The following is an 18,875-nucleotide window of genomic DNA, read 5'->3' on the forward strand; positions in this document are numbered from 1 at the left end:
ATCCCGGGTTAAAATATTCCCTGAGGAAGCTTTGACTGAATCTTCTCCACATTAATTTTGTTCATTTCCACTATAGGGATAATATTAATGCTCAGTCCCACAAGAGGGTTTGTGGAGATGAATTAATTGTGAATCATTTCACAACAATGCTTTTAAAAGTATTGAGTGCCCTTGTGGTAGAGCTTGGGCAGCTGATCACTTGCATTATCTGACTCTGTGCAAAATGCTCTCTCAGCATCTGCTGGTGAGAAACCCAGTTCAACCCTTGAGAAAAGGAATGATCCTCCTTGTGACCCTTCTCTCCTGATTATTGCCCTGGTATATTTCAATTAAGAAATGTTGTAATGCGCCAGCATTTGGCAGCTTCCTCCGTGCCATAGAATATTGATTGGAGAAGCCTGGGGACTGTAAATGATGGGCTGCAAATGAAGCATGGCTGCACCATTGTAAAATGATAGATCATTTAATCAAGAATGTGATCATGGAAGGGGTTAACTTTCTAAATAAGTTGGCTGTTAACAGTGCCCCCACAGTATATCATGAATTATTTTAATGCAAAAAAGTATACAATTGTAAATATTTGTACAGTAAAAGAGAGGAAGATGAGAAAATAACTTCTAAACATTTGAGGAAAGCTTAAGAAGAACTTGCCTTACCTGGACAGATGGAGAAAATGAACTAGGGAATATCAAGACTATCCCTGTATAAGATGTATTGATAACACCCTTTTCTCCCCTGGCATGACTTCTCCTTCTTACTGTTATAATCCAACACTCAAAATAGTTTCACAGGCCCTAGAGTGATCTAATTATGTGATTTTCTCAAAATCCTGATACAGACATTGAACATATTAAGTCCATATGTCTCCTGAGAACAGACTAGTTGGGAGAAATTTTTGTTTCAAAGGGATGACAAATTCCACTTCTTCATGTAAAGTAAAGTTCATACTGGGACCCTTCTCCTGCTACCATGTTTCTTAAATGGAGACTTGCCATTTATTTGAAGACTATTTGGCCATCATGTCCTTGAAGGTCATTGTTTCCTATCTGTCTCTGAACTCCATGGCTATTGAGATTCCTTTCCTTATTGTGAAAGCTAAGGGCTAGGTGATAGCTGCCTCTCTGCTTGGCCACTCAGGGATTCTGGAATGTCATTCTGCCTTCTCTTGGTGTTAGAATAGCATTCAGGTTTGATCTGTGTTTATTTAACATGTTCGAAAACTAGCTACTCCTAAGAAAGCTCAGAATAAGCTTGCTTCTCCTTTCCCAGTATCATCTTACTTTCTCATGACTGCAATTTGATTTGATACCACACAATACACACATCAACATTGTAAGAGCTTATCCAGGAACTTGGTGTTGGGTGTATTTATGTCCTCAACAGTTGGAAAATCTTGATCTTCCTAAGAGTAGCAAGTCAAATTTCCTTTTGGTTGTGTGTGTATGTGTATTTTTTTAATGTATTATTTTATTGAGGCATAGTTGATATACATTGTATTAGTTACAGGTGACCTTTTGGCTTTTAATGACATGAATTGACATTGTTTTCACCTTCCCTTTGGATACTGGGCTTGTTCATCTCTGAAACCCTATTTAACTTTCAGTGTTAGAATTGGTTTGACTTTCTTGTCGATTTTCTACCTGAGGCCTGAACTCGTGGAATCTGTCATTTCCCAAATGCTTCTCTCTTTGTGTTTTCTAGAATAACTGACTCAGATATGTTTTCATTATTCAGCTTCCTGTCAGCTCATGGTAGGGTATAATTCTGTTACAGGATACCTGCTTGGTGGGCATGTAGTACGTCTTTTCCATGGACATGATGAGTGTTTGACGATACCATCTACAGACCAGAATGATTCCCAGCACAGGTAAGCCAATAGCTTCCTCCTCCTCTTGTTGCCTGTCTCCGGTGACTCAGACTAAAAATTTTGCATTTGGATATGTCCACCAATGAATTCTGTAAGTGTTGGTTAACTGACAGACTTCTGTCCAGTCGTGAGCTGCAGTTGTAAAATAGGAAAGGCAGTATGTTCAAGTTTGCTCACAGGAATAGCTATACACACATGCTGCTTCTTAGGCAAGCAATTCCATCATGCTTTTCAATCCCATTGTTTTCTTTGGTTACTCTGGAATCTAAGGAGTTTCTGGTAGCTTTAATTGCAGACCGAAGCCCCCATTTTGGTGATGGAAATCAGAGTAATCATTCTAGTGAGTCTGTGCACTTACATAAATTATTCACCAGGTTCTTCAAAGGCAGATCATCTCTCTTACTCCCCCTTTTATGTGCTATGAAGGTGGAGTTCAGTGGTTTCATTCTGCTTATCACCAAATAGGATAGGAGAAACCAAATGTCAGTGTCCAGACAGAGCTGGACTTAGCAGAGGACAGCGCTGAAGGGAGTGTGCAGAGGGAGCTGCTGAGCATGGTGCTTTCTCTGGCCCTCTAGTTATCCTCTCAGTGGATGCTTTTCCATAATTCAGAGTCAGGAGATGGAAGATGTTAATCTAGATATTAACTTCATGCTGAAGCATCCTTTTGTATTCGGCTTATACATAGAGGAACAGAATATACAATCTTGGCCCCGGTAATTGTGAAACCCTGATGTATTTTAAAAACTCAAGTCTCAGATCCAAATTAAACTGAACTTGATATAGCAAAGAATCTGCCTGCAATGCCGGAGACCCCAGTTCAATTCCTGGGTCGAGAAAATCCGCTAAAGAAGCGATAGGCCACCCACTCCAATATTCTTGGCCTTCCCTTGTGACTCAGCTGGTAAAGAATCCGCCTGCAATGCTGGAGACCTGGGTTCGATCCCTGGGTTGGGAAGATCCCCTGGAGAGGGGAAAGGCTACCCATTCCAGTATTCTGGCCTGGAGAATTCCATGGACTGTATCGTCCATGGGGTCACAAAGAGTCAGACACGACTGAGCAACTTTCACTTTTTCACTTGAGGCAACAGTGAGTCTGATCTCCCAGTTCTCTAATACGTCCTTTGTTTTTGCATGACACCTGTGGGAACCTCATTGACTGCATTTCTTTACTTTGTTAGAAACACAGGTTCACATCTATACATGTTAGAAACTGTCTAACTCAGGCTCCTGCCAAAGGTCACACACTGGATGATTTTAGTTGGGACCCTGAAAACTAGAGATGCTAACTCTCTAGCCAGGGCTCCTTCCTTATTTCATGTCCTAAATGACACTCAGGAGCACTGTGCTTGAGTGTGTTATTGTACATCTTAGGAACTATCCGTTGGCAATGCTGTGCTGTGCTTAGTTGCTTAGTCATGTCTGACTTTTTGCCGACCCCAGGCTCCTCTGTCCATGCAGATTCTCCAGGAAAGACTACTGGAATGGGTTGCCAGGCCTTCCTCTAAGGGATGTTTCCAACCCAGGGATCGAACCCAGGTCTCCTGCATTGCAGGCGAATACTTCACCATCTGCGCCACCAGGGAAGCCCATCCGTTGGCAGTGTCGATCGTTCTGAGCCTCTTCCTACTCACTCTGTCCTCTATGTGTCCCTTCGTGGGAACCAGATGTGACCCAGAATGGTGTCTAGGACACATAAAACACAGACCTCTGGCAAGTGCCTGATTAATTCTGGTCCCATGGCTCACAGTTATCTCTGAGTTAGAAAAGAGGCTGAGTTGATGTCCGTTGGAATTAAAGATTCCCTATGCTAAATGACGTTATATGATCCTATTCAACTGCCATTTTCTTGTCCTTATTTTTAAACTGTAAGATTGTGCAGTAGCCCAAGTGCTGTCTCTGTAATATCTTATTCTGCTGCATTAAGGGGAAGGCTTGCAGAACTGAAATTTTGTGAGTAGGTTGTGCAGAGTTGTCTACATCTAAGATGGAACACATTGGAACTCACTAGTTCTTTCTTTCCATTCCTGTTCTTCTTTTTTTAATTTCTATTCTTTTTTAAGGAAAGAAATTTGGAAAAAATTAAAATAATCTGTACATGGCCCTTTACCCCACTCCCCCGCCTCCACATGTATGCATGCGTGCACGTACACACACACACACATATCATTATATTTAGAATGAAATTAGAAGCAGCCCAGGCAGAAACTGTGCTGCTTGGAGAAGCTTGTCATTTTCTGGGCATTCCTGTGGAGTAGTTCAACAAAATCCTGACCCAAAAGAAAGTTGGGACAAGAATTTGAAAGAAGATGCTGGGGAGATGAATTCCCAGAATGGGCCCCAGAGCCAGGCATGAATGCCATCATTGAGTTAAGAGCAAAGGTAGCTTTCCTTTGACTGAGGATTTCATGTGAGCTAATTTGTATTTTAGAATAAAAGAAATATATTAAAAATCTAGATAAAAAAAGAAATAGATTTAAAAAAATTTGTAAGGAAGCATGAAAGGGTTGAGACTGGGTTGTCAGCAGTGGCTCCTTGTACTGGAACTTGGATCTTTGTAGTCACTGGTCTCTCATTCAACACAGGATGCTTTGGCATTATTTGATGTCTTTGTGAGGTGAATGATAAGCCTCATCATTGTCATGAGTCATCAGATAAACCCCCAGAGTGGGCCAGGATGGCCAGGAGTACCAAAATGTGGAAGAGCACAAAGAAATAGGAAATTGAGAATATTCTAGGAGGTCCCCACAGCCAAGATACCATGCAAGTGATTCCACTGTAATGGGGCTGACTTTCCAGAGGAAATCACTTGTATTCCTTGTAAAACCTGAGAGCAGCCAGGCCCATGAGAAAGGCTGACTGTCCCAGGGTGCAAAGCCAAAAGGATAATCTAACATTCTGAGCTCTGATCCTTGGCTCTGCTCGGGCTTGTCAAGCACCCTGGGGTAAGTCACTTACTGAAGCCAAGGCTGAGCTGTCAGCCACGCTTTCAGAACACCTCAGTTCCCCACCCACTCACCTCCTTTCCTGGGGTAATTGTTTTAGAGAGTGGTAACAGGTTGTTTCAACCCCTGTAACCTTGCAAGATTCACTGGAGCAAGCTGCCTCCTTTTCCTAGACGGGAAGAACTAACCTTCTAGAATTCATAGATGTCAGAGGGGGAGAGTCCTCAAGTCATGTGACCTAAGGTGCCCTGCTCCACCATCTCTACCTGAGAGACCCTTTTGCTCTCACTGAGGGTGGAGAAGCATCCGTGAAAATCTCAACTAATTTTCCTGTGGACCTAGGTCAGTGCAGCCTCATTACTACTCTGGGCCTGGCACAGAGATACCTGGGATGCTAGAGCTTCCTTTTAAATACCTACTACATATTTCCTGATAGTATGTACATTTGCAAAAAGTTTAGAATGTCTTCTATAATCCTAAGAACCAAAGTTAACTATGGTTGATGCAGTGTTTTATTATATTCTTGTGCCATGTAATATAGCTTTCCATGCATGTTTATAAGTGTCTATAGACAAAATTTGGATAAATCAACAGTACACAATATTTTGTGCATCCATGAACATCTTTGTACATGTTCATTACTTTGAGTTCAGTTCAGTTCAGACACTCAGTCGTGTCCGACTCTTCGTGACCCCATGAATTGCAGCACGCAAGGCCTCCCTGTTCATCACCATCTCCTGGAGTTCACCAAGACTCACGTCCATCGAGTCTGTGATGCCATCCAGCCATCTCATCCTGGGTCGTCCCCTTCTCCTCCTGCCCCCAATCCCTCCCAGCATCAGAGTCTTTTCCAATGAGTCAGCTCTTGTCATGAGGTAGCCAAAGTGTTGGAGTTTCAGCTTTAGTATCATTCCTTCCAAAGAAATCCCAGGGTTGATCTCCTTCAGAATGGACTGGTTGGATCTCCTTGCAGTCCAAGGGACTCTCAAGAGTCTTCTCCAACACCGCAGTTCAAAAGCATCAATTCTTTGGCGCTCAGCCTTCTTCACAGTCCAACTCTCACATCCATACATGACCACTGGAAAAACCATAGCCTTGACTAGACGGACCTTAGTTGGCAAAGTAATGTCTCTGCTTTTGAATATGCTATCTAGGTTGGTCATAACTTTTCTTCCAAGGAGTAAGCATCTTTTAATTTCATGGCTGCAGCCACCATCTGCGCTGATTTTGGAGCCCCCAAAAATAAAGTCTGACACTGTTTCTACTGTTTCCGCATCTATTTCCCATGAAGTGATGGGACCAGATGCCATGATCTTCATTTTCTGAATGTTGAGCTTTAAGCCAACTTTTTCACTCTCCACTTTCACTTTCATCAAGAGGCTTTTTAGTTCTTCTTCACTTTCTGCCATAAGACTGGTGTCATCTGCATATCTGAGGTGATTGATATTTCTCCCGGCAATCTTGATTCCAGCTTCTGTTTCTTCCAGTCCAGCGTTTCTCATGATGTACTCTGCACTACTGCGGGCAGGAATCCCTCAGATGAAATGGAGTAGCCATCATGGTCAACAAAAGAGTCCGAAATGCAGTACTGGGATGCAATCTCAAAAATGACAGAATGACCTCTGTTCATCTCCAAGGCAAACCATTCAATATCACAGTTATCCAAGTCTATGCCCCAACCAGTAACGCTGAAGAAGCTGATGCTGAACGGTTTTATGAAGACCTACAAGACCTTTTAGAACTAACACCCAAAAAAGATGTCCTTTTCATTATAGGGGACTGGAATGCAAAAGTAGGAAGTCAAGAAACACCTGGAGTAACAGGCAAATTTGGCCTTGGAATGCGGAATGAAGCAGGGCAAGGACTAATAGAGTTTTGCCAAGAAAATGCACTGGTCATAGCAAACACCCTCTTCCAACAACACAAGAGAATACTGTACACAGGGACATCACCAGATGGTCAACACAGAAATCAGATTGATTATATTCTTTGCAGCCAAAGATGGAGAAGCTCTATACAGTCAACAAAAACAAGACTAGGAGCTGACTGTGGCTCAGATCATGAACTGCTTATTACCAAATTCAGACTGAAATTGAAGAAAGTAGGGAAAACCGCTAGACCATTCAGGTATGACCTAAATCAAATCCCTTATGATTATACAGTGGAAGTGAGAAATAGATTTAAGGGCCTAGATCTGATAGATAAAGTGCCTGATGAACTATGGAATGAGGTTCGTGACATTGTACAGGAGACAGGGATCAAGACAATCCCCATGGAAAAGAAATGCAAAAAAGCAAAATGGCTGTCTGGGGAGGCCTTACAAATAGCTGTGAAAAGAAGAGAGGCAAAAAGCATAGGAGAAAAGGAAAGATATAAGCATCTGAATGCAGAGTTCCAAAGAATAGCAAGAAGAGATAAGAAAGCCTTCTTCAGCGATCAATGCAAAAAAATAGAGGAAAACAACAGAATGGGAAAGACTAGACATCTCTTCAAGAAAATTAGAGATACCAAGGGAACATTTCATGGAAAGATGGGCTCGATAAAGGACAGCAATGGTCTGGACCTAACAGAAGCAGAAGATATTAAGAAGAGGTGGCAAGAATACACTGAAGAACTCTACAAAAAAGAGCTTCATGACCCAGATAATCATGATGATGTGATTACTAATCTAGAGCCAGACATCTTGGCAAGTGAAGTCAAGTGGGCCTTAGAAAGCATCACTACGAACAAAGCTAGTGGAGGTGATGGAATTCCAGTTGAGCTCTTTCAAATCCTGAAAGATGATGCTGTGAAAGTGCTGCACTCAATATGCCCACAAGTTTGGAAAACTCAGCAGTGACCACAGGACTGGAAAAGGTCAGTTTTCATTCCAATCCCAAAGAAAGGCAATGCCAAAGAAAGTTCAAACTACCACACAATTGCATTCATCTGACATGCTAGTAAAGTAATGCTCAAAATTCTCCAAGCCAGGCTTCAGCAATACATGAACTGTGAACTTCCTGCTGTTCAAGCTGGTTTTAGAAAAGGCAGAGGAACCAGAGATCAAATTGCCAACATGCACTGGATCATGGAAAAAGCAAAAGAGTTCCAGAAAAACATCTATTTCTGCTTTATTGACTATGCCAAAGCCTTTGACTGAATGGATCACAATAAACTGTGGAAAATTCTGAAAGAGATGGGAATACCAAACCACCTGACCTGCCTCTTGAGAAATCTGTATGCAGGTCAGGAACCAACAGTTAGAACTGGACATGGAACAACAGGCTGGTTCCAAATAGGAAAAGGAGTTCGTCAAGGCTGTATATTGTCCCCCTGCTTATTTAACTTCTATGCAGAGTACATTACTTTAAGGAAACCGCATTAAATGCTCACAACAATTCCTTGATGTAAATACCCTATTAGGTTCATTTTACAGACAAGGAAGCTGATGCACAGAGATTTGAAAGAACTTGGCAATTTCATAAAACTAATAGCTTCAAATTCAGGTCTACCTGACACCCAAAATTAATATTTGTAACCAACTCATAATTATATTACTTCCTAGGAGAAAGAAATAATTACTGCACTTTTCCTCTTCCCCTCTGTTAATTAACTGTTGTCTCAAGACGTAGATCAAGATTCTTCTGGGGTCTGAGTAATTCAGTAGTGATACGTTCAAATCTTCTACAGTAGAGGCATCTTTTCAAATTAGTGAAATTAAATGAAGTTAAATGATCAATCTTGATCTAAAGTCACAGATTCTCAGAAAGTATCTGGATATAGTATGCCCGGAAATCAGGGACCACTATTCATGAGACATACCTTTAAACGAGGATAGTTCATTTAATTTCTCATAATCTGATATGGATAAGTTGGTCCCTATTGTACAGATTTTTAAAAATAGACTTTGCTAACCATCAGATAGACAAACCCATTTTTACAAAAAGGCTGACTTGTGCTCTTCAAACCTGGCAAAGGCATGAAAAACAAGAAAATACTAAGAAACTCTAAGAGACCAAAAGAAACAGGGAAAACATAACAACTAAATGCAATGTGACACCCAGGATGGGACTCTGGAACAGGAAACAAAATTAATAGAAAAACTGGTAAAATCGAAATAAAGTCTTGAGTTAAATTAGCAATGATGAGCCAATGTTGGTTTCTTAGTTTTGACAACTCTACTTCCTATTGTAAGATGATAGCTATAAAGAAACCTGAATGAGACTTTACAGATGCTTTCTGGACTAACTTTGCAACATTTTTATAAATCTACAATTATTCCAAAATAAAAATTTTAGTTAAAAACACTTTAAAAGATGATTGTTAATGCAGGAAAGGGAACAACAGTATAGTAATAAAACCCTGAACACCACAGTAGCTGAGCATAAAGCTTTGTCCCCAGCTTCCTAGAACAATGGAAATGAGTTCACCCTGTACTGAATGTGTTTTACGCATGTGTTTTACAAGTACAGATACATTTTCTAAAGATATGAAACTGCATCAGGGAGCTGAACGTGAACAAAACGGAGCATTCAGTACTTGATCTGACGATATGTGACTGGACTGTTTTGACTCCTGATGTAGAAATGGAGACAGTCCTTTCACTGTACACATGACAGTCCATGAGTGTCCACGACATGTATGTGGTGAGCATTTCCTTCCCCTTTAGCACCTTTTTTCCCTTTTAAGAGAGAATAGGAAATTGTGTCTTTCTTTGAGGTTTGTTTCTCATTTTGCTTACTATGAGTCCTGAGAAATACAGCGTGTTCTGAGCAGCCTCTGCAGGGAGCTGTCCCCTGGCCAGTGCTGATCAACATCACACGCGGAGGCTCTAATCTCCACCTCTTTTCACAGGAGGATATACTATGAAGCTGGGGGAGCTGGCACGAGAGCCAGATCGCTATGGAGAGTGGAACCCCTTCGGATAAGGTAATGGAGCTTCAGGGTTGCATTCTTTTCAAGATTGGTCCCCCCCCCCGGCCCCTGCCAAAGACAACCTATTGTCTTAAATGTTACATTTGTTCTACAATAGCTGGCAAACTCTCAGAAGTTACTTGGCAGAGGTAAATTCTGAAATGTCTGTGACTTTTGGTTTTGTTTTTAAAGCACAGTGCACACACATGTGCGCGTGTGCACGCACGCACACACATGATTTCCAAGTCTTCTGCTTTGACTCTGAAGTTAGCAGGCTCTATTGCTTGATCCAAGCCCCCAGCTCCTGCTACCCTTGCAGTGGCTATGTTATAAAAGGCAAGCATAGACATGTCCACCGAAAGCCATGGAAGCTCTTCTCCCATTTATTTTCTTAAATAGATTCTCTGGAACCCAGGTGAGTCTTCCTCCTCCCGGTAGCCTTGTTGGCTCCAAAGCAAAGTTAGCTTTAATTGACAGAGTGGTGGCTGTGATGGCATGAGGTAGGGAAGACTAAAACATCACTGGACATGTAGCTCTGAAGAAAACCATATTTACCAGAACTTGTCAGAAACAACTGGATGGAAGGAACAGGACACCCAGACTTTGGAGACAGGTACTTGAGTAAAACATGGCATCTCTACTGCAGGGGAGTTCAGTTAAGCTCTGGACCTTTCTTTTGCTGAGCGGGATCACAAGTTAGGCTAAAGCTAAACTGCTCGGGGTAAGAGCAGAGGGTCAGTGTGGCCATTTTTTGTTTTCTTTCCCTGCCTTTCCCTCTAGCTCTCTGTTCCATATCTCCCTGAACACATGTTCAAAATAAAATCTCTAGTTGGGGGGGGGGGAGTATATGCCTCCAAGGGGTCCTCAAGATAATCCATTCACGATCAGGAGAAAATATTAGAATTTCTCTTACACACAAATACAGGTACATTCAATTGTTTTTTATTGAGGAACTCTAGAAGAGGCTGACTGAAAGAGTATGGTGTCCTAAGGAGTACCCACTTGTTAGCTGGCTTGTGGCATTTATATTCTCTTTTAAGCCTGTTGAAGTTTTTATAGCAACATACTCTGTTTTTTTCAGGATATTACGGGTTGGTTCTTGTTTAATGAATTTTATTAAAAATAAGTATGTATATATAGTTCCAGTTATGGTTCTTTATTTCCCCAGAGTCTTAAACATGAAGAATTTAAGGCTTCTATTAATGTAATTTGATTCTTTGGTACTCCAAAGAATTAGATCAAGGAGAGAGTCATTTTAAAAATTGATACATGTATTTCTGAAACATTTTGTTCTAACTGAAAAGATAATTAGATACAGATTATTCTGTGAATAATTTCTGCCCTAGCACTTACCATGACTTTTATTGAATGCCAGCCTTTTGATGTAGGACCATATGGTTCTACAACCCATTCAGCATGGACTCTCACTTATCTCAATCATTTTATTCTGCTTTACTTTTTCCCATGAAATTTAACATCTTGTAACATTCCACAATATTTACTTATTTATGTTTGTTTGTTTATTATTTGTCTCTCCCTGGTGAGTATAAACAGCATAAATATTCTTATTTCTCTTGAAGAGAGGATTCTTTTCATTATTAAAGTAGGATTGACAAACAGTATTATATTAGTTTTATGTGTACAGGATAATGATTTGACATTTGTTTACATTGCAAAATGACTATTGAAGTAAGTTTAGTTATTATATGTTACCATTACAGAATTACAATTTTTCTAGCAATAAGAGCTCTTAAGACTTACTTTCTTAGCAACTTTCAAATTGTGATGACAGTCAATAATATATATATTACTATTACTATATATAGTATATATATATTAGTGACTATATATATTATAAAATATGTATATTACTACCATGCTGTACCTTACATACATCCCCATGACTTATTTATTTCATAACTAGAAGTTTGTACCTCTTGATCCCCTTTAACCGTTTCTCCCACCTCCCCAGCCTCGCTTCTCTCTGACACCAGTCTGTTCTCTGTTTCTGTGAATTCTGTGGTGTTTTGTTCGCTCGTTTGCTTTGTTTTTCAGATGCCACATATGAGTGAGAGTATATGGCGTCTGTCTTACTGTCTGATTCACTTCACTTAGATAGCGCCCTCAAGATCCGCGCACGTCATCACAAATGGCACGGCTTCGTTCTTTTTTATGGCGATACTATTCCATTGTGTATGCGTATATGCCACACTTTCTTTTTTAAGGATGCACACTTGGGTCGCTCCCATGTCTTGGCTATTGTGAATAATGCTGCCATGAACGTAGGGGTGCGTATGTCTTTTCAAATTAGTGGAGGTAGTAAAATACTTGAGTGGAGACCGTGCATTTGCAAATGCCTCACTTTCCCAGACACAAGTTTCTCTTCAAAAGCGGGCTTCTCATTTTTGTGTGCGTGATTTTTGGCATCAAGACGTTTCAGTGAAATGAAGGAAAAATTGGAAGCTTGGAACTTCCAGTTACATTAAACCACGGACCTGCCCAGAGGGCCATGTTCCTTGTTGGTGATCTTAAAGGTTAGAAGAGAGCTCACAGGAGAATGCCATGCTGAGTTGTAGACACTTGATCTTAGCCAGAAGACTGAGAAGTGATGAGCTGTAGGCAGATAGACAATCCTGGAGCAAGCCAGGAGTCAGGGGATGTACCATTGAAGGGTACTGAGTCAGACCATATGTAAAAATGCACAGGGTAAATATTGAAAAAGACCTATTTTTTGTGTAAATTCAATTTCTTCTCTCTTTCATCTGTCCAGCTGGAGTGGCAGTAACATCAGATGGGGACAGGCTTTCCGCCTCCGGCATCTCACCACAGGCCACTACCTGGCCTTGACAGAAGACCAGGGCCTTATCCTGCAAGACCGGGGAAAGTCAGACACCAAGTCCACAGCCTTCTCTTTTCGAGCATCCAAGGTGAGGTGGATTTTGACTTTATTCGCAAAGTGAAAGCTCTGAAACCTCCAGGTAGAAGTACGACTGCAAAGAAAATAGGCTGGAACAAAACGGAATTGGAAATTAGACCAGTGATAAATACTTTGTTCTTTTATCTTTTAAATTGAATTCGTAGAGGAATGTGTACCCTGGATGAAGACTGAAGTCTTAAGAGAGAAAGGCTTGAATGGAAAGTGGAAAGCCCTAAAAAACAAAAGAATCTGGTGGATTCATGTCAACGTATGGCAAAACCAATACAGTATTGTAAAGTAAAATAAAGTAAAAATAAAAATTAAAAAAAAAAAAAGGATCACGGGAATGGACAGTGTTGCTCTGGGGCTACTGGAAAATGTTATTGTTGCTTAATATGTTCGGAATTGTTTTTAATACTTTTAAGTCCTCCCCTGGTGGCTCAGGTGGTAAAGCGTCTGCCTGCAATGCAGGAGACCTGGGTTCAATCCCTGGGTCAGGAAGATCCCCTGGAGAAGGAAATGGCACCCCACTCCAGTACTCTTGCCTGGAGAACCCCATGGACAGAGGAGCCTGGTGGGCTACAGTCCATGGGGTTGCAAAGAGTCAGACATGACTGAGCAACTTCACTTTCACTTAAGTCTTAGTGCTTCGCTCCCATACAGCAAAGATAACGTGGAGGCATGAGTTCCAGTGTTATGTTTATGTAAATCAAAGAAGTAAGTTCTCTCAGAGAGGCAGAGGAGGCTTAATTCTGGACATGGCATCGTCTTGCAGTTATTCGTATTATACAGAATTACTAGTTCCTTTTCCTCGTCATGTGTTTTCTGCAGATCTCTTAGCTCCACTGTGCCTCGCCTGCCTCTGCAAAGAGCACATTCTGTGGTAGCTAGGTTAACCCCAAACATGTAGATTTGATGTGTAGAGAGAGAAATGTTTTTTTTAAACTTCTGTCTTTAATAGTCAGCCAAGTTTTGACTCTGTGTCACTCAGAGTCTGATCTAGCTGGATGGTCAGAATCACACACTGAGCCAGCTCCTGATGGACAGTTTGGTGCTCTGTCACTTTAGTATTGTTCTGGAAAGAGCACCCAAGCATGAGACAGGCTCTGCACAGTGTATCCATAGTTATAGCAGCCCACACTTTCTAAGAGGCTCAGCATCTCCGTTGGGAGCTTCATCTCCAGCTTCACTCTTCTTTGCTCCTTTCCAGACACAGATCTTGATTTGTGTTCTCAACACAATATCCATAAAGGGTTATTGATGATTCTGTTCGTGTAGGACTTGGTGTCAGGCTGACAGCTGAATTTCCATGGGGACATCTCTGTTTCATAATGAATCAGAAGAGCCCAGTTTTTCAGCACCACCTTCCTTGAAGCAGGGGGTCAGACTCCTTTTCCCCTCTCTTATGGCCGTAAAGTATCTGAGGCAGAGAATCTCTTTGGCTTAGAGGTTTTTCTGCCCTAGTTACCCTCTATCAGAGTTAGGCTTTCCTGTACCCATCGTTCAAAGATGAAGAAATGAGAGCTTCCTGGGACTTACCTGGTAGTACAGTGGTTAAGACTCCGAGCTTCCAGTACAAAGGCAAGGGTTTGATGCCTGATCAGGGAAAAAGATCCCACATGCTGTGTAGTGTGGCCAAAAAAAAAAAAAAAAGGAAATGAGAGCTTTCTGCCCTAAATTTCTTTCAAGCATCTCTTCTCTTTGCTTCTCTTCTAATGGTGCGTTAGCTCCTTGACTCCATTCGGGTTCTCAGAACACATCTCCATTTATGTTACCGTCACTTTTATTTTTTTAAGATTCCCCACACAAGAAGGATTTTAAATTCAAGTTTATGACCATGGAGTAAAACAAATTTATCTCCAGGAAATGAGTTACCCAGAGTCGCCCAGTTGTGTCCAACTCTTTGCGACCCATGGACTGTAGCCCACCAGGCCCCTCTGTCCATGGGATTCTCCAGGCAAGAATACTGGAGTGGGTTGCCATTTCCATGAGTTAGGGCACTGCAATTGGCTAAAAGGAGCTGCGAAACAAAACAACAGGAAAGTTCTAACAGCAGAGAGGAGTCTTCCCATTCTTCCCTGAGAGACAGCTCGGATGTGGGATGCGGAGGGAGGGCAGGCAGGGGGAGCCAGAGAGAGGCAGAAGATAAGTGACTCATTGTGGCCGATGACCACGGAAATGCCTAAGAATGCCAGCTTGGCTTGTTCCCTCTTCGAGCATTCCATCCCGGTCTTCTCAGCCCTGGATAAACCCCGACTTGGAGACCTTTACCATTGCAGAAAGAGGCTTCTCTTGTGACAGCAGAAAGTCGGGTGGCCTTCCAGGCAGCTGGCAGGATCCTGTTCCAAGGGGACTCTTCCCTTCCATTCCTTTCTTGGCTCAGCCTCACGGAGCATGGCTGGGCACTGCGCTGCGGCCTCTGTGGGAAGCCAGAAAGGCTCAGAGCACCACAGAGAGTCTCCGCAACACTCGTTTCGCTTGGCACCACTTCCGGCCTGTGAGCACATTTCACCCTCCAAAGGCTCGTAGCTTATCCCCCCCCAACCCCCGTTCCCACGCACAGGGAGGCCAGCAGCGGATGGCTGAAAGCCGTCGTGGTACCAGGGGGCTGCCCACATGGCAGAGCTGGACAGAAAGCTGCCCGTGAGTCACACTGTCCTGCGCCCTTGGTGGCACACCTGCATCTCAGGGGCGTCGCGGTGTCAGAGGTTTAAATAACTCTCGGTGCAGTGGTATTCAGCCCAGTTACCTTTATTTTAATTTGAAAGAAACTGAAATTAAAATGTCCTAGTCTCCATGTCTGATCTAGATAAGGCTGCTTCCCCAGGAGATCCGGGATTCCTTGGGGTATTGTGTGGGCAGGGCATTGGGCATCTTAGCCACGAAGCTGCACAGGAAGGAAGAACATGCAGGAGCCCATAGTTCTGTCCTCAGCAATCTGAAGAGCTCCGGGGGAAGAACTCTAGAGGCGCCTTCATTTCTCTGGGCCTCCAGACTCCTCCTCAGTAAATGTCTTTTTAAATTTTATTTTATTTTTGGCTGCACTGGGTCATCACAGCTGTGTGCTGGCTTTCTCCAGTTGCCATGAGCAGAGGGATCCTCTCTGGTTGCACTGCAGGAGCTTCTCTTATTGAGGAGCATGGGCTCGAGGGCTTCACTAGTTGCAGTGCACTACGTAGTTGGCCCACATGTGAAATCTTCCCGGACCAGGAATCGAACCCGTGTCCCCTACATTGGCAGGTGGATTCCTATCTACCCGACCACCAGGGAAGTCCCAGTAAATGTCTTTTTATCATGCTTGGCGCAGGCCCTCTACCTTAAATACACTCTCCACTTGTTTCCCCTCACTTGGGAATAGTGATGTTTCCCAACAGAGGGATTAGTTTGCTCCGGTTTTCAGCAGCAGGAAGGTGCTGCGTTGTCTTCCTAGCTCTCGGCTGTACCTGGTGTTAGGTGATGGAGCACACAGCAGAAAGTTGTCTGAGATAGTGGACCAGGTTCTGAAAGGTGGCACAGGGGTTGAGGAGACTCACTGGGAAGGCTGAGAGGAAGAGAGAGTATGTTCTTTGTGCCTCTGTGAACGAGATTAAGTGGGGATTATCTGATTATCTGATCTTCTCTGTATGCTGGAGAATCTGAAAAACAAGAGAAGAGACTCCTGGAAGGCATGCCGTTTAGGTGCCTACATTTCTAGGAGGACACTGAGGGCGCTGGGCTGTGAGTCATTGGCAGTGATGGGCTTCCAACCCCATGTTTCCTGTCAAGTTGTGTTAGCCCGTGACAGCTATGACTACATGATCAGGGGCCTGGGGACAGCTGCAGGTGTGTGTTCACATCCTCAGCAAGATGCCCTTATGAGGAGGATGGCAGGTATCCATGTGATTCTTGTACCCACAGGACAGGACAGGGACATGACTGAGCCTTACTGGGAGGGGTCAAAGTTAAGCATCAGCTGCAGTGTCACTTTGTTCAAATGGAATCAAACTGTGGTCTCTGAGCCAACTGTGTGACTGAGCGGAACAGGATCTTGGTCAGAGCTCACATTCCTCTCCTTCACCAGGAGATCCAAATCAAAGTGGAGGTCTGGGAGGTTTTGGAGGCTCTGAATTACAGCCTTGTTCCTGTCCCCTCAATCTGGAAGGAGTAGGGTGTCAGATAGAGCATGACTTCCAAGTCATCTAGATCTGGCCTTGACTCCCATCTACCCTCTGTGGAACCTTGAACACAGTTCTTATTCTAGTTGCACCTCATTTGAAGTCTGTCGTGCAAGGTGCTCTAAGAGCCAACCCCTGGGGACTTCCCAGGCAGTCCCGTGGTTAAGACTTCACTTTCCAGTGCAGAGGGTACGGAGTCGATCTTTAGTCAGGGAGCTAAGATTTCACATGCCTCCAAGCCAAAAGCCCAAAAACATTAAACAGAAACAATATTGTAACAAATTCAGTGAAGACTTTAAGAGCCAACCCCTGCCTACCCTTCCATAATATCTCTGGCTATCAGCTCAAGTTTGCCTTGAGCTCTAACATACTAAGTACATACTGTGTTTGAACATGGTATCTTTTCTCACAGCTAAACCTGTAGCTAGAATACGTTTTAATCCTTCATGTACCATAATCAGCAAACTCCTCCTCATTCTTCAGACAAGTGTCAAGTGCCCCTCATGGGAAGAAGGCCTTTCCCCGCTCCTCCAGTGAGGCCCTTTTCGTGACTCCATTATAGCCATCATTCAGTTGACCAGGAGCCCCTAAGTGACAAGGAGCACACATCCTTCCACCCGCCTTTTCTGCACCTCTGCACCCCACACAGTGTGGAGCGTGTAGTAAGTCTGAATTTCACTCGCTGAAAGGTTACGTAAGTGTGGTCGTACAGCGAAATCCTTTCCACTTTAACCTCCATCCTCTTCACAGAATTTTATAGCCATTGTGTAATCATTTTCAATCACAGCACAACCCCGCAAACATGCAAGGAGAGAGATTCATTAATCTGAACATCGAAGTCAAATTTCTGTGAACTTGATTTCCCTTGGTCTTGACATTGCAAGGCCATTCCCCAAGGATTGTTTGGTAATGTGATTTAATATTTACTCTGGCGCAGCAGTGCTGTCTATTTAGATGTTATGTCTCCGTGTCAGTTTATAATACTCACTTCCTTTCAGGGAAGGATGAATTAATAATGTTAAAGCAAGCCTTATTATATGAAGCCATTCACTTTTTAGCTATTTTTTTAATGACTCTACCATAAGTCTGGAATGATTGAGATAGAATCTCAAATTTTGCTTCTTTTATTACAAAAAGCCAGACAGCTATCACTGTTCTCAATTAGAGGAAATTTTTTCTCAGTGGGTAAAAGCAATTCAATTCAGTCAACATTTGTCAAATGTTGCTTGCTATATCCTGAGATCTGTGTTCTTGGCCAAAAATGATGTTCCCTTTAAAAACTGCCCACCGCTGCCTCTGCTGTGTGCAGAAAGCGTGCTTGTAGACCGGATCGTCTTCTACTCTTGAACGTCAGCAGTCCCACCGGAAACAAGAGGGCAGCCGGGTTCACAGCACATCCCTCTGTGAAATCATGGGCACTGATGTAGTGTTCTTTGCGCCTGTCGCCTTGCTTGCTCTGCAAGTTCTCAGTTGGGGAAAGAGAGGGTATGGAGGGAAGGGGAAAGAGCAAAACGTGGACCTTGAGATTCAGTCATCCCCAGACCCCACCACCTCCTGCAGTTTCCGTTTTTATTTTTTAAGTATTTATTTTTGGCTGTGCTGGATCTTCGTTGCCGCGCACGGACTTCCCATTGTGGTGGCTTCTCTTCTTGCAGAGGACAGGCTCTAGGCACGTGGAATTCAGTAGCTGCCACTCCCAGGCTCTAGAGCACAGACTCAGTAGTGGGGCACACGGGCTTAGTTGGCCCGTGGTATGTGGGATCTTCCCAGACCAGGGATCAAACTCATGCACCCTGCATTGGCAGGTGGATTCTTAACCACTGCACTGCCAGGGAAGTCCCCGCAGTTTCATTTTAAATAAAATCTACAAAGCATTTCAAAAATTTAAACTGACAATTTCCCAAGTCTTAATTGTTTCAAGTGGGCCAGACAGAGAGGTAGTCAAGAAGAGCCTTGAGCTTTGGAGTAGAAGAAACCTGGGTTTGAATCCTGGCTCTGCCTTTGCTGTTTAGCCTTCCTGTCCCTGATTGCAAAAGCAAAACAAACAAACAAAACACAGGAGTGAAGAAGTGTGTCTTCAAGGACTCTTGTGAGACCAG

At 43.0% G+C, this 18,875-nt stretch overlaps 1 protein-coding gene across 1 annotated transcript in view; it reads left to right on the forward strand.

Annotated features, from left to right (window-relative positions):
- The window catches only part of RYR3 (ryanodine receptor 3), a 461,863-nt gene that overhangs the window by 148,568 nt on the left and 294,420 nt on the right, over positions 1 to 18,875 (forward strand). Inside the window, exons 8-10 of the mRNA XM_018053769.1 lie at positions 1,774 to 1,867; positions 9,646 to 9,720; positions 12,476 to 12,632. Coding sequence (XP_017909258.1) covers positions 1,774 to 1,867; positions 9,646 to 9,720; positions 12,476 to 12,632 — 326 coding nt within the window. The remainder of the gene's footprint in view (positions 1 to 1,773; positions 1,868 to 9,645; positions 9,721 to 12,475; positions 12,633 to 18,875) is intronic.

Source organism: Capra hircus, chromosome 10 (assembly GCF_001704415.2).
Source record: "Capra hircus breed San Clemente chromosome 10, ASM170441v1, whole genome shotgun sequence".
In the NCBI taxonomy this organism is placed as follows: Eukaryota; Metazoa; Chordata; class Mammalia; order Artiodactyla; family Bovidae; genus Capra; species Capra hircus.